The following is a 13,618-nucleotide window of genomic DNA, read 5'->3' as shown; positions in this document are numbered from 1 at the left end:
GCAAGAAGGAGGTTCTTCTACTGATTTGGGAAAACTTCTGGGCATAGCATAATGCATGAAGGCTGGCAATAGTGCATTGGCAACACTATTCCACACTGATTGTGCTTCCTTTTGAACAGAAAATCTTTTATCTTTCCCTCTCCAGAGTTGTCTCCAATGGATGGCATCAGCGCTGGGCCCCAGAAGGACGAAGTGACACTACGAATTGTAGTGCGCATGCCACCTCAGCACATCATCAAAGGGGTAAGTGTCAGTAAGAAAGAGGAAAAGGGAAAGTACCATCTGGGGAGAGTTCCTCCTAGCCACAGCATCTGGCATGAAGGCTGTCTGTGGTCTAGTTGTCATTATAAAATATTGGGGCAATTTCCCAGCCAGGTTTATATCTCTCTTTTGGCTTTCAGGATCTGAAGCAACAGGAGTTCTATCTGGGCAGTAGTAAAGTGAGCGGAAAACTGGACTGGAAAATGCTGGATGAAGCGGTCTGTCAGGTCTTCAAGGTGAGGTGCTAATGGCAGCCTTTTGGCTGTAACATCCTATTCAGGAACTTGATTGAGAATGTTCAAGAGATAACTAGGCCCTTTCCATGTTTCAGTCTCAGCCCACTTTCCCTTGTTGGACTATAGCTGAAGTTAGTGACATGGAGTGAAGAATTTTAAACACTGACAGAGGGAAATAGTAGGCAGTTGGCCAGGCTTTGAGAACTCATCTGAGAAGGTTTTCCTTCAGGTGCTCACACCAACTGTGGTCAGGCAGGTAGCATCTGAGGATCAGGCTTTTTTGATGGTGGGACTTGCTTGAAATGCTTGAAATTGTGGTTGATAAGTAAAGTTAAGCATGTTAAAATAAACTAATCCAAATACTCTAACCAGTCTAGGGTTAGGCCTACTCCTGACCTGACCACTCTCTGTTTTTTCTCAGGACTATATCACCAAGATGGATCCTGCTGCTACACTGGGGCTCAGTATTGAGTCTGTCTATGGCTATAGTATCAGCCATGTCAAGAGAGTGCTGGACTCTGAACCTCCAGAATTGCCGCCTTGCCGGCGGGGTGTGACCAGCATTGCTGTGACGCTGAAAGGTACCACTGCAGTTATTTTAACATTTCTTCTGTTCTGGTGAGATGACTGTCTTTGTTTTCTGTCCTTCCCAACTCCAAACTGCTGGTGTTGAGTTGGTGCCAGGAGGATGAAAAAGCAACAGGGACTTGGGAGTGAGAGAGCAGTGCTAGTGGGGATGGCGAGGCTGCTAATTGTAGCACTGTACAATTACAGGTGGCATCTTGTGCTCTGATCTTGATTATACTGCAGGAAATATTCTTCCTCTCATATTGCTGTTTGGTCTGAAATAGGAATCTGAGAGAGAGAGAGAGAGAGAGAGAGAGAGAGAGAGTTCAGAGGGCTCCAGTGCAAGATAGCTGGGTGGGAGTAGGTGAAGCCAGTAGTTGTAGTTTAGCATGCACTTGGTAGTGGGAATCAACAAACCTGCCACAGGATTAAAAGACTGGGGGATATATTGTAGGGGAGAAGAGCCTACCCTGTAAAGGACCATTGTGCTGGAAGAGGGAGTCTGAAATGTTATGAATGCTCCGGATGCTATAGGGGATGTCTCATAATAATATAATATAATATAATATACAGTATTTATATACCGCCTTTCTTGGTCTTTATTCAAGGCGGTTTACACAGGCAGGCTTATTAAATCCACGCAGGGATTTTTACAAATTGAAAGAAGGTTCTCTCTTTCAAGAACCACCACATTCAAGCTGTTACACTCCGATCTGGTTTAACATTCTGGCCTCCATCCTCCCACGCTCCGAGCAGATGGAACAGCTCAGCTGCAGCTTGCCAGCTGCTTCAAGGTCGCACGGTGCCGGTGGCCTCAAACTGCCGACCTTGTGGATGTTAATCTTCAGGCAAATGGAGGCTCTACCCTCTAGACCAGACCTCCTGCCCTCTAGACCAGACCTCCTGCCCATAATAGCCCCATTCTTCTGCACAGGTTTGAAAGAGAAGTGTGTGGACAGCCTGGTGTTTGAGACGCTTATCCCCAAGCCCATGATGCAGCACTACATAAGCCTTCTGCTCAAGCACAGACGCCTTATCCTCTCTGGACCAAGCGGAACTGGCAAGACCTACCTGACCAACCGTTTGGCTGAATATTTGGTGGAGCGTTCAGGCCGCGAGGTCACTGATGGCATTGTCAACACTTTCAACATGCACCAGCAGTCATGTAAGGTATGAAACCCCTGGCTGGGATGAGTACCAATCTCTGCACAATCATAGGTAAAATCTTTCTGACATCTAGCACAACCCTTTGTTCTTGACTTTATAGTTCCTTCATAACTTCAGCCTGAGAAACCTAATGTGTACTTTCAGGAACCCTCAATCTTCACTCTGCTATTCTAGCCCTTTGTCAATATGACCTTCCAGTCCTAGTCAGTGCTAGGCCATCCTACCTGCCCTTGTGTTCGTTTGGCTCCAAATTGGAGCCCCCTGGATGCAACTGGAGGCCACACCAGGACTTCTCAGACTTCAGAACACCTCCACAGGTCTCCAGAATCAGCCAGAAACTCACTTCCAGTTTAGGTTCATGGTAATAGCTTCTGGTTTTTTCCAGAGGACTGTGGAGGCCCAGGACCAATGAAGGAGGTGGGTTGCAGCAGACAGAAGTTTGAGAATCCTACTCTATATTATTTGGTATCACTAGTGTATGTCATTTTCTCATATTTCACTTTCTGGTACAGTAACCTTTGTTTACATTGTTTACCAGGACCTGCAGCTTTACCTCTCCAATCTGGCCAATCAGATTGATCGGGAAACAGGGATTGATGTGCCGCTGGTCATCCTCCTTGATGACCTCAGTGAGCCTGGCTCAATCAGTGAGCTTGTCAATGGAGCTCTCACTTGCAAGTACCACAAATGGTGAGTGTCTGCTATGCATCAGCATTGGGACTCCAATGGCTTAGTTGTGATTCAGTCATTATTTAAAATAGGACTGACAAAAACTGTGCAGTACTCTGGACGGGCAGTTTTCAGTACTGGTTGATTGTCTTGGTGTTAGATGATTGATTTAAAAAAAATTGTTGTCGTAGTCATAATCTATTTCCTAAGATGGATGCGAGACATCTCTGGTAGTGGACAATCTTGCTTTGCTGAGGTCAGGGCAGTGACAGAGTAAAGAGGTTTTAGCCATGCTCCTACAGAGAGCAAGCAAAAGAGATTATGCAGTGTTTGAAAATCTACTGTGCCTCTCCTCCACCAGCCCCTACATCATTGGGACAACCAACCAGCCGGTGAAGATGACTCCAAATCATGGCCTCCACCTCAGTTTCAGGTAAGCCCTTGGGAGGAAGAAAAATTTTGTTGGGTCTCTCAATAGCACATCTTCGTCTGCCCTCTGGGGTCCAAGATCATGTAGAATATGTGGAATCTACTGGGGCGAAAAAGGGCATATAGATACTTCTTTGCTCTCTATTGGGCTAAACACAATTTTGAGGGGAAGGGCTATTCGCTTGGGGTGTTGTATTTTCTGTGTTTGCATTCCTAACCTGCTTCCTTTCCTGCAGGATGCTGACTTTCTCCAACAATGTGGAGCCGGCCAATGGCTTCCTTGTGCGCTACCTACGCAGGAAGCTGCTGGAGTCTGATAGTGATGCCAATGCCAACCGGGAAGAGCTATTGCGTGTGTTGGACTGGGTGCCCAAACTCTGGTACCATCTTCACACCTTCCTAGAGAAACACAGCACTTCTGACTTCCTCATTGGTAAGGCTTGAGCCATGGTGGCAGGACCTGCTATCCTAGAAAATGTTGTCATTCAGGAGGCTAGAACAGGAAGATGTGATGAGACCCAGGGATAAGTGGTAGCTTACGCAAGTTGCTTCTTGCTTCCAACATACTAAAAAGAGGAATTTCAGGACTGCATAGGAGCTATACTCTGTGATTTGGCATTCCAGCCATTCTTTGTGATTGATTATGTGTTTACTTGGTTGTGAAAGAAAGCAATTTATGTATACACAAAGGCACTTTCAGTTACTCTTCCATGTGGCAGGATTGACCCCTGGTTTTGAAGACAGTTCCCTGAACTGAACTCTCTCAAATTAAACCCTGATATGGGTGTCCTAAATGTGTTACATCTCCTCTTTGCATGGTCATTAATTCCCATTTGATACGCCGTGCATCATTTATAATTTCCATCTCTTGAAACCCAAATATTGTGGGGATCAGAGGTGAATATACCCCCAGTTCCATAAGAACGCGTCAGGCCTGTATGATGGTGGTTCAAACTTCTCTTTTAAGTTTTGTCTGTAATGAAAATAATCCATGATTTGATTTTCTTCTAGAACAGGAATGATGGGGCATGAAGAAAGTGTACACTGGCATCTTTGCTGTAATTATGTAGGGGTGGATAGAAGTCAGATATGAGGCACAATAAAAATTGCAGTGTTCTGCATCAGAAGTGCTCCCAAGTGTAGTCATGCTCTTTGAGTTGTGGCTTCTCTGTTTGCTTCAAAAGACTTGTTTGTTGCAACCTGGTTTGTGACTATATCAGGAAAGGTTTTCATTCACCACATTTGTATCCTGCCTTTCCTTCAAGGAGCTCTGGGCAGCATACAGGGGTTTATTCCCATTTTTATCTTCACAACCATTGTACGAGGTTTGTTAAACTGAGAAACAGTTTGTCCCAGCAAGGCAATTCCTTGGTCCAAGTTCAGCATGATGTCCACTACTCTGTGTCTGGCACAGTGATAGTAGATGGTAGCAATTTCTCATGCCAAAATATGATATGAGTTTGGTGCTTTCATGCTGGTAATATTTTCTCCTCCTCACTTTCCAGGACCATGTTTCTTCCTGTCATGTCCCATTGGCATTGAGGATTTCCGGACTTGGTTCATTGACCTGTGGAACAATTCCATCATCCCCTACCTTCAAGAGGGAGCAAAGGATGGGATCAAGGTACATTAATAGTAGATCTAGTGCAGTAAATGGCACTAACGTGTATGGATGGATTTATTTATTTAATTATCTGTAGAGGTGTGTTGTTTCCAGTGAGTAAGATAGGATTACAGTCAAAGTCTTACGGAACACAATGGGCTTACTTCTGAGTAAAATAACTGTTTTCAAACACATCTGTTTATATGACCATCTTTAAATTAATTTGCTTTAAAGCAGTGTACAAAATTATAAAACTGAAATAAGGGAACTACAAAATACAAAAGCTTTAAAAAAACACACACCCTGAAAAAGGATTTGAAACTAAACTAGCCAAAACAAACAAACCCAGTTGGCTTAACGCTTTGTTTTTATAACTTCTTTCAAAATAATTAGTGTGAGTTAGTTTTGAAATTCCAAAATTGTGACACCATGACAAAAAAGACCCTACCTGCCACATGTATTCCAGCTAGAGATGAACTTCAGAGCACACCTGAGATAATATGCTAATGATGAGGTAGGCTTGCATGAGTGCAGGTAGTCCTTAAGTTACCATAGTGCTTTAAAGGTGATAACTAGCACTTTGAAATGAGCCAAAAAACAAATTGGCCGTTGCATTTGCTATAAAGTGGTTGTAATTTTGCAGAATGCTTTGCCTCTGCCAGCATCCTGATGGTACTCATCCTGGATGGATTGCGTGGCTACATCCTGCCTTTTTGCTCTCCCGTAAATGGGCTACAGTGATGCACCTTATAGTTAACAACTCTTAGCAAAACTGTTTTTCTGAACCTTTCCCAAGTCCTGCTTGAATTTTCTCTGATTGTCTCTGGACAGAAAAAGGGGATAAGTGGCAGCTACTTGTGTATGTAGTTCATTTCAATACCTGTTAATATTTCTCAGAATAATGCTATAAATGCCAGCCAAGCACCACTAAATGACAATATTCTTTCTTTTCCTCCTGTCTTCCTTGTAGGTGCATGGGCAAAAAGCTGCCTGGGAGGACCCTGTGGAATGGGTGCGAGATACATTGCCATGGCCATCAGCCCAGCAAGACCAGTCAAAGCTCTATCACCTTCCCCCACCCAGTGTGGGACCCCATAGCATTGTCTCACCCCCAGAAGAGCGAAGTGGCAAGGATACTACACCCAGCTCTCTGGAATCAGACCCTTTGGTATGTCATTCATGCTCTAAAGTAGGACAGCTGGGATGCTGGAGTGTTTGTTAAAATGTTATAATACTTCAATATGAAGGGATTAAGTTGGGTGTAGAGGTATCCTGTTGTATGAGTGTCACAGCTCATCCTTGCAGCATCATGCCTTGCTGAACATTCTTCCATAATGACAGGCATAGTTGGCCCCTGTGTTATCAGAGCACTATCTTTTGAGACCAGAACTTGCTGGATGTTACAGTAGACGGGGTACTTGGTGGGTTCAGTCAATCAGGCATCCTATTGCAACATGCTACTTTAAAAGAAACAAAGTTGTCTCAGTGTAGGGGGAAAGAAAAATGGGGAATTCTTCCCTTTCACCAGGAAACTGCTCTTGAACACCATTCTTTACAGCTGTATCTCCTTGCCCTGTTAATAGTGACTTCAAGGGAATTTCTCACCAGGTCAAGGACAATTAACATTTGGCTGATGCAAAATGATACCAGTTTTAGATTCTAAAGTGCCTGGGCAGTGACTGTGGCATTTTTGTGTTTTTGAACAGTGTCCAGCACATTTTTGGCATGAAATAAAAATAGGTTTGATATACAGTATGAGGCAGGGGTGCTCACACTTTTTTGGCTCGAGAGCTACTTTGAAACCCAGCAAGGTCCGGAGATCTACCAGAGTTTTTTTTACAATGTTCGCGCCATCATAACATATAACATTTATGTGTACGATGTATGTTGGTGTACCTTGCATAACCGCATGAGCCAATATTGCGCAACACAACATAATTAACTATAAACATTTTTTGTAATTACTTGAGTTTACTTTGATGACTTGCACTGAAGTGAATCAGCCAAGGATGCATAGTCCGGACAGTAGCTGCTGACAGCCAGCCTCAAGCACACTTCCAAATGTTCATCAGTCATGGTGGAATGGTACTTGGCCTTAATGATCTTCATGTAGGAAAAGGCTGACTCACATAAATAAGTGGAGCCCTTCCTGCCTCAGGTGCTCTTATATCCCTGAGGGCCCTATTGCCTTCAAGTGGCTGCAGCTGTGCAGCACACTCTGCTGGATGCCCAGGCCTTACCCTTAAAGGGGCCACTGCTGATACCACATCTACCTCCCCACCAGATCTTCCTCGATTCCAATACAAGTGGGGGGGGGAGCAGATCTCCATACAGACCAGTGCAAAAACAGGGGAAAGGTGTGGGGGAGGGAAAATCTCTATATAGATATCACAGCAAGACTAGTGCAAAACCCCTTGCACACAGAACCAACAGATGGAAGTTGGGGGGGGGCAGATCTCCATACATACCAGTGCAAAAACAGGGGAAAGGTAAGTCAGCCCCAGCAGAGTCAACGGGGCTCACTCCCAGGGATGCGTGGATGGGAGAGAAGCCTACCAGCGGCTCCTCTCCAGGTCTACTCACGAGTCAGCCCCAGTAGAGTCAACAGGGCTCACTCCCAGGGATGCGTGGTCGGGAGAGAAGCCTGCCAGCGGCTACTCTCCAAGTCTACTAATGAGTCAACACCAGTAGAGTCAACGGGGCTCACTCCCAGGGATGCGTGGACAGGAGCTCACTCCCAGGGAGCGTCACTCCCAGGATGGGGCTCACTCCCAGGGATGCGTGGATGGGAGAGAAGCCTGTGATCGACTCATTTTGCCTCGCAATTGACCGGTGGATCACGATCGATGTATTGAGCACCCCTGGTATGAGGAATAGCCAGCACTTTTCTGGTTGGCTGCTTTCAGAGAATATCAGAAAAGCCTATGATTGTCCAGAATGCTTTATGTTATGCAGGGCACTCCCACAAGATCAAGGCTCAAAATTGGGGCAGTCCAGAAGCAGTTGGCAGTGACGTGATGATGTCACCACCAACCTACTTCTGGGTGCTGCACTTCACACATGCATCTCTACTGCCGTCGTCCCTGGGCCTGCTGCTCATCATTATGAGGGAGGGTGCCATGCAGTGGGAGGGGGTGACATTTCCCAGGAGGGCCAATGCCTGCCCCAGATGTGTAATATACCAGCAGTGCCACTATCACAACATGGATTGTCTTAGCTTTCTTCTGCATTATGGTATTACAGTGATTTTGTGACACTGGATAGGAGCAAATATATTCAGTACTTTGTGAACTCTGACACAAGCTCCTACTCGAAACCCCTACAGGGGTGGGCACATAGAAGTCTCAGCTGTCCAGTCTAAGCCTCATCCCACCCCACTTGTCCTTAGTTACTCAAACTCCCTGTGCTCTAAGCATAGTCTCTCCTGGAAGAAAACCTGTGGAGTTGAGTACGGGCACCTTCCTGAGCATGTTTGTTCATCCCTTTGGAAATTAAGGTTGCCTCCATTAGACTAACTGTAGCACACATACTCTCCTGAGTCAGTCGGAGCCTGATTCAGACAAAGGAGTTAAAGAACAAATCTTTTGTTTGCCATTGAATAGTCAGAACAAGACTCTATTATGCAAAGCTGTCTGAAGCTGCAGTAGAGGAACAAGACTCTTCCATGATCTTGATAAAAATGTCTGTCTTATCAGGAATGCAGATAGTAAACTGATGTTGAGCTGAAATCGCAGTGACTGTTGCGTCTTCTGTATGGAAATCCTGATCCCTGATAACTCATTTGATATCTCTGTGGCAGACCTGGCAGCAGGAACGTGTTGGCTGAATCTCAGGTGTGACAAATGGAAGGGCATCTGCTGAACTGTGTATGTGAATAACCCAGAGGCCACACAACTTCTTACTTAATTGTCTTGCCCCCTGCAGATGGCAATGTTGCTGAAGCTCCAGGAAGCAGCTAATTACATTGAGTCTCCTGACCGAGAAACTTTGGACCCCAACGTGCAGTCCACACTGTAAGGTGACTTGAACAGGATGGAACGGAGACTGGAGTGAGCTGGTCTCAGCTGCCTTCGCTCCTGGTTCTTCTTTGTCTTTTGTATCTGGAACTTGTGGCCTGGAACAGAACACCGTGGAGGATAGGAAGGCAGCCATCGCTCACTAGCTCTGGGATCTGTGCAGATGGACAGTGGGTGACAAGAGACAGTTTGCTCTTCCTCTGCAAGATATTGACCACCTCCCATGACTATAGTAGTAGGCGAATGATGGTTTTTACTCTAAGGCTTTCTGCCTCTGTTAGAAACTCTGGGGCTTTCACAGTGCAACTGGGGGCAATAAGTTGTTAGGCTCCAGGGTCCCAGCATCAAAGTTCCTGTGTGGGGCAGAGACTCTTGAGACCTCCTCACAGAACTGGCCACTGCGTTTCTGCAGGGCAATGCCGACAGACAGGGCAGCAGCCAAGTTTGTGGTTTCCTAAAATGAGGATCTTTTAGAAAGTAAAGGAAAAACCTGGAAAGAAAGCTGTAGGCATCAGAGTGGAAGAGTCCCCACTGCAGCAGACCCACTGCTGGCGTAGCTGCTTCCCTCTGGATGCTTCCCCCTCATGCTTCCCAACCAACACAAACATAGGCAAAGGCCTAGGACTGTTAACTCTTGTCTTTGTACCTTCCTTATTTAATCTGCATGATGGTCCTTTTACATTCAGACTCCCAATAAACTCTGCTTTTCCCCCCCTTCATTTTATTTTGGCTAAGCTGGGCCATTCTGTTTGCTCTTTGGTTCCAGGGATTATGTGTGTGTTTGTTTTTTAACCACCTGGCACTGGCTACATAGGGAGGAGCCACTTGATTTCTTTTGTGTTTTTGGTTCAGTTCACTTCATTTCCTTGTTTTGCAACTGCTCTAAGTTTCATCACTGCGGTCCCTCCAATCTAAAATAGGTGCTGACTGGATGACCTCCAGTAACCAAACCAACCTTTTGGGTCTTTTGCAGCTTGCATCAGATGCACACAGGATTGAATCAGTGGCACAATCTTCTCAGAGATGCACAATTTGCTGGATGGACTCCCCTTCTTGCCTCTTTGGTATTCCATCCTCAAAAGCACAAGAGGCCTGTAGACCAAGAGGGAAAAGTGCTTAATTATGATTCCCCCCAGCTGCAAAGCGATAGATGTTTCTTACCTCCAAACCTCATACATACAGGTGTGTGACTCAACTAACCTCAGTGGAGAGAGGGTAGTAGATGGTGCATAATATCTACTACTGATAATAGTTTGAGCAAAAACATAGCCCTGTAAGTTAAAACATCTGCCCATGTTGATTCTTAGATGTCACTTGCTTGATTTCAAACAAGGAGCCATCAAGGAGTGGGCTTCTCAAATCATGAATTTTTTTCTTTTACAGATTCTGCCCCTTGTCAGCTCTCTTAACAAGCACATAGCCATGCTTTGATTTGGCCATAGTGGTATTTCTGTACAGATACGTAAATTCCAAAAAAAACTGGGACACCTCTTTTGTTCTAGACTAGAACTTGCCTTGAGGGAGTTTCAGACTGTAATGCTACATCTATTTACCTGGAAGTAACGCTTATTGAACTTAGATGGGTTTACGTTTGAGTTGATATACACAAGATTGCACGGTCAATATAGCTTCTGCCAGGAAAAAAAAGACAACCTCTGTAGCCATCTTTGGATAACTCTTTCTGCAGATTAGTACTGCATCACTTCCCATCTGTATAGATCTGATCAGAATGGTCTCTTCTGATGGGCCACTTAGAAGAGGAAGTGAGAGGTATTAGACTAGTGACTCAGCCCCTTACCTGCTAAATTGGTTATCTGATAACTTCTGGGACTAATGAGGCTACCACTTCACCTAATTCATTTTTTGCCTGGAGGTTGGCTATGCGAAAACTGTATGATACAATTCAGGCGCTGGAAGCCTATGACCTGGGTAATACAAGGTAGAAGTCTGAATTGGTTTATCTGACAGTAAAAATGAGAAGCCCTGTCCCTTTTCAAGCTTCTAGTCAATGCATCATAAGTTCTCTAGAAAGTTGGTCCCAACTTTTTCAACCTCAGTACTGCAGAGGTTCAGTTTATGTTATAATATACACAGTACAATATACAAAGCAGGACTTCAACTTTCGCAGTGGGATCTAACGACTTTATCCAAAACAGTATACCCTTCCTGCCCAGTTCAAAGACTTTGGTGATATTTTACCAATAGAAAATACTATTCTAACTGTTATGCCTCATAGTTTTTATGACATAAAAAGTTATTAGGGTTATTTTATAATGAAGTAAGTGCTGGCTATTGGATATTATGTGCCAAATATCTTGAGGGTTTCCCTTGAAATCATTAGAGGTCGTTGCTTAGCATTTAAGTGACATGGCCCACGTATACAGTACTTTCTTTACACTCATGAGGGCTAGAATAGTGCTCTTTGAAAATAGAGTGAATATTCTCGCAACTCCAGATTATGTGCCAAGTTCTGCATTTGCCTCGTCCCCTTATACAGAATGTATATAGTTCAGGATTTCTCCAGTTTTGACATGGTGATCCTCTGTAAATCAATAACAGTTAGTTACACTTGGAGAGTACAAAGATAAAGTATAATCTAAGTAACATGTAGCCAGCCTGCTGTGCAGATGCCAAAAGTGGCATAAGCTGCAGGTGTTTGTGGTATGCCTGGTCAGGAGAATGACCTATGTGCCTGGTTATGACCTTGGCAGGCCTGCAGCTCCGCCCTCCTCCCTTGCAGGGCACTGCTGCCTGCTCTCCTGATGAGAAACAAAACCATCTCCAAGGTACGGTGCAAGTGTGCACTGTGGCTGGAACAGCACCATTTCACACTTCTTTTGAAGCTGTTGCACGATTTCCAAAAAGTGATTATCACTTTGGTAATTTAATTACAAGTAATAAACATCAAATGCAGAATTATATAGAAGGTTTTGCAATGTCTCCCTTAGCCAAAAGAACTAGATGACAAATCACTTGTCATAAGATAGGGCTGTATAAGAGAGGATGATGTGGCAAAAGTGACAATCTTGACTCTGTTCTCATTTTTAGCCTCTGATCTTTTAAGCCATGTTTTGCTTTTCTTGTGCTCTAGCAACTATCTGGGCCTCTTGATGTGAGCTTGACTCACACTTTGGAAACTGTGTTATTTTGGGTTGCAGGTATGAACAAAACAGCCTTCTAGTAAGTAGTTTTGATCTAAGACTTGATAGGAGTACACCATTCAAACCCACAGAGATTTTTGGAATATAATCGGGTTTGTATTGGTCACAAATGTAATATGAGAATAGACTTTAACCCTCCTGTCACACAAGGATGGGTATTTGAGGCAAATGGGTACCCTGTTGGGAAAACTCTTGTGCTTTAACTTGAAGTTGTGCTGCTGTCAAGCTGTGAGGATCTGAGTTTTTAAAAAAAATGCAACATGAATGACAATGGAGTTACCCATGCTGCTGAAACACTGCCTTAATGTCACCATTTCAACAAGGGGGAGAAGTGGCCTCTGACCACAATTGTCAGTTCTTATTCTTTTTTTGGCTAGAAGAAGAAGCCTGCAGTGGTCTTGTAAGTGCAGGCCAAATATTAGATCTCCATCTCAAGTGCAAAGAGCCAAGGGAGAGAAGGCAGGATGCCTATAATCTACAGTGTTGCTTAGAATTCTTTAGGTGATCAACTCAGTAAACAGCCTAGCAGCTGCCTTTCATCCCAAGACCTCTTAACAGTGACCAAAACCTTACGTCTCTTCCTACCTGTATAGTTGCGTCTAGCTATTTGGTTTCTTCTACTGGGGCAACATTTTCCTTGTAGAAGGGATGAAACTATTGCCCCAACTTAGGGTGGAACATGTCTCTTTAAAAAGGGGACTATCATCTGCCACCTTTGGCTGGAGTAGAGAGTACCACCCAGAGAGATGGTCTCAGCCCAGGTGTCTAACCTATTTTCCCTCATTCCCCTCAGATCTTGCTCTTGCCACCCCCACTCCCATCCCAGTTCTCTGGATAATACTTACCAATGGCCGAACTTGTAGAGTGGGTATTAGCAAAGCCTATAGACAGTGAGTTAAGAACTAGGAAGACCTTTTCTGAAGCACTGGAGGTGGCAAGGCGTCTGGGTGCCAGTTATCCCTGGCATTATTTAGTACTTTGTGGGGTTTTCTCACATATTCCCCATATGACACCCTGCATTTCTCCCTTGATATGGTTCAAACAATTTCCCCCATAGTACAGCGGTGTGTATCTACATTCCAATATCACTGAGCTCATGGATTTAAGCTTCTCCCAGGATATCTAACCCTCAGCAAAGAGAGAGGAAGTTATATTGTAGTTTTTGCTTTGAATCTCCATTGCAATCACAGGCAAATCTAAGTCAGAAAACCAAGCTATGCATTAACACTAGTTACTGCTGATCCAAGATTTAAGATGTATCCAAGTTTGGTTTCTCTATATTTGCTTTGGGTGATCAGGTGGAAACATTTAACTTGCATTCAAGGCTCTGGATCCAATTATGATCCTTGACAGACATTCCAAGAGGGCCTCACTAACCATATGAAGGTGCTATCGTGACTGGTCCTTTATTGTAGATGACATCAAACAAGCCACAGTCATCCCAGCCTTTATCAATATCAGCAGTGTGCTATTGTTCAACATGGAGCTTTTGACAAATGCCGTGGTCTG

General features: G+C 44.4%; 1 protein-coding gene across 1 annotated transcript in view; it reads left to right on the top strand.

Annotated features, from left to right (window-relative positions):
• The window catches only part of NAV1 (neuron navigator 1), a 326,783-nt gene extending 317,111 nt beyond the window's left edge, over positions 1-9,672 (top strand). Inside the window, exons 22-31 of the mRNA XM_066626528.1 lie at positions 146-243; positions 402-497; positions 919-1,078; positions 1,999-2,234; positions 2,770-2,921; positions 3,262-3,333; positions 3,566-3,762; positions 4,835-4,953; positions 5,903-6,100; positions 8,857-9,672. Coding sequence (XP_066482625.1) covers positions 146-243; positions 402-497; positions 919-1,078; positions 1,999-2,234; positions 2,770-2,921; positions 3,262-3,333; positions 3,566-3,762; positions 4,835-4,953; positions 5,903-6,100; positions 8,857-8,949 — 1,421 coding nt within the window. The 3' untranslated portion in view covers positions 8,950-9,672. The remainder of the gene's footprint in view (positions 1-145; positions 244-401; positions 498-918; positions 1,079-1,998; positions 2,235-2,769; positions 2,922-3,261; positions 3,334-3,565; positions 3,763-4,834; positions 4,954-5,902; positions 6,101-8,856) is intronic.
• Positions 9,673-13,618: the final 3,946 nt, after the last annotated feature.

This window comes from Tiliqua scincoides, chromosome 4 (genome assembly GCF_035046505.1).
Source record: "Tiliqua scincoides isolate rTilSci1 chromosome 4, rTilSci1.hap2, whole genome shotgun sequence".
In the NCBI taxonomy this organism is placed as follows: Eukaryota; Metazoa; Chordata; class Lepidosauria; order Squamata; family Scincidae; genus Tiliqua; species Tiliqua scincoides.
The sequence above is the reverse complement of the archived record's forward strand: the minus strand, read 5'-3'. Positions and strand labels throughout refer to the sequence as shown.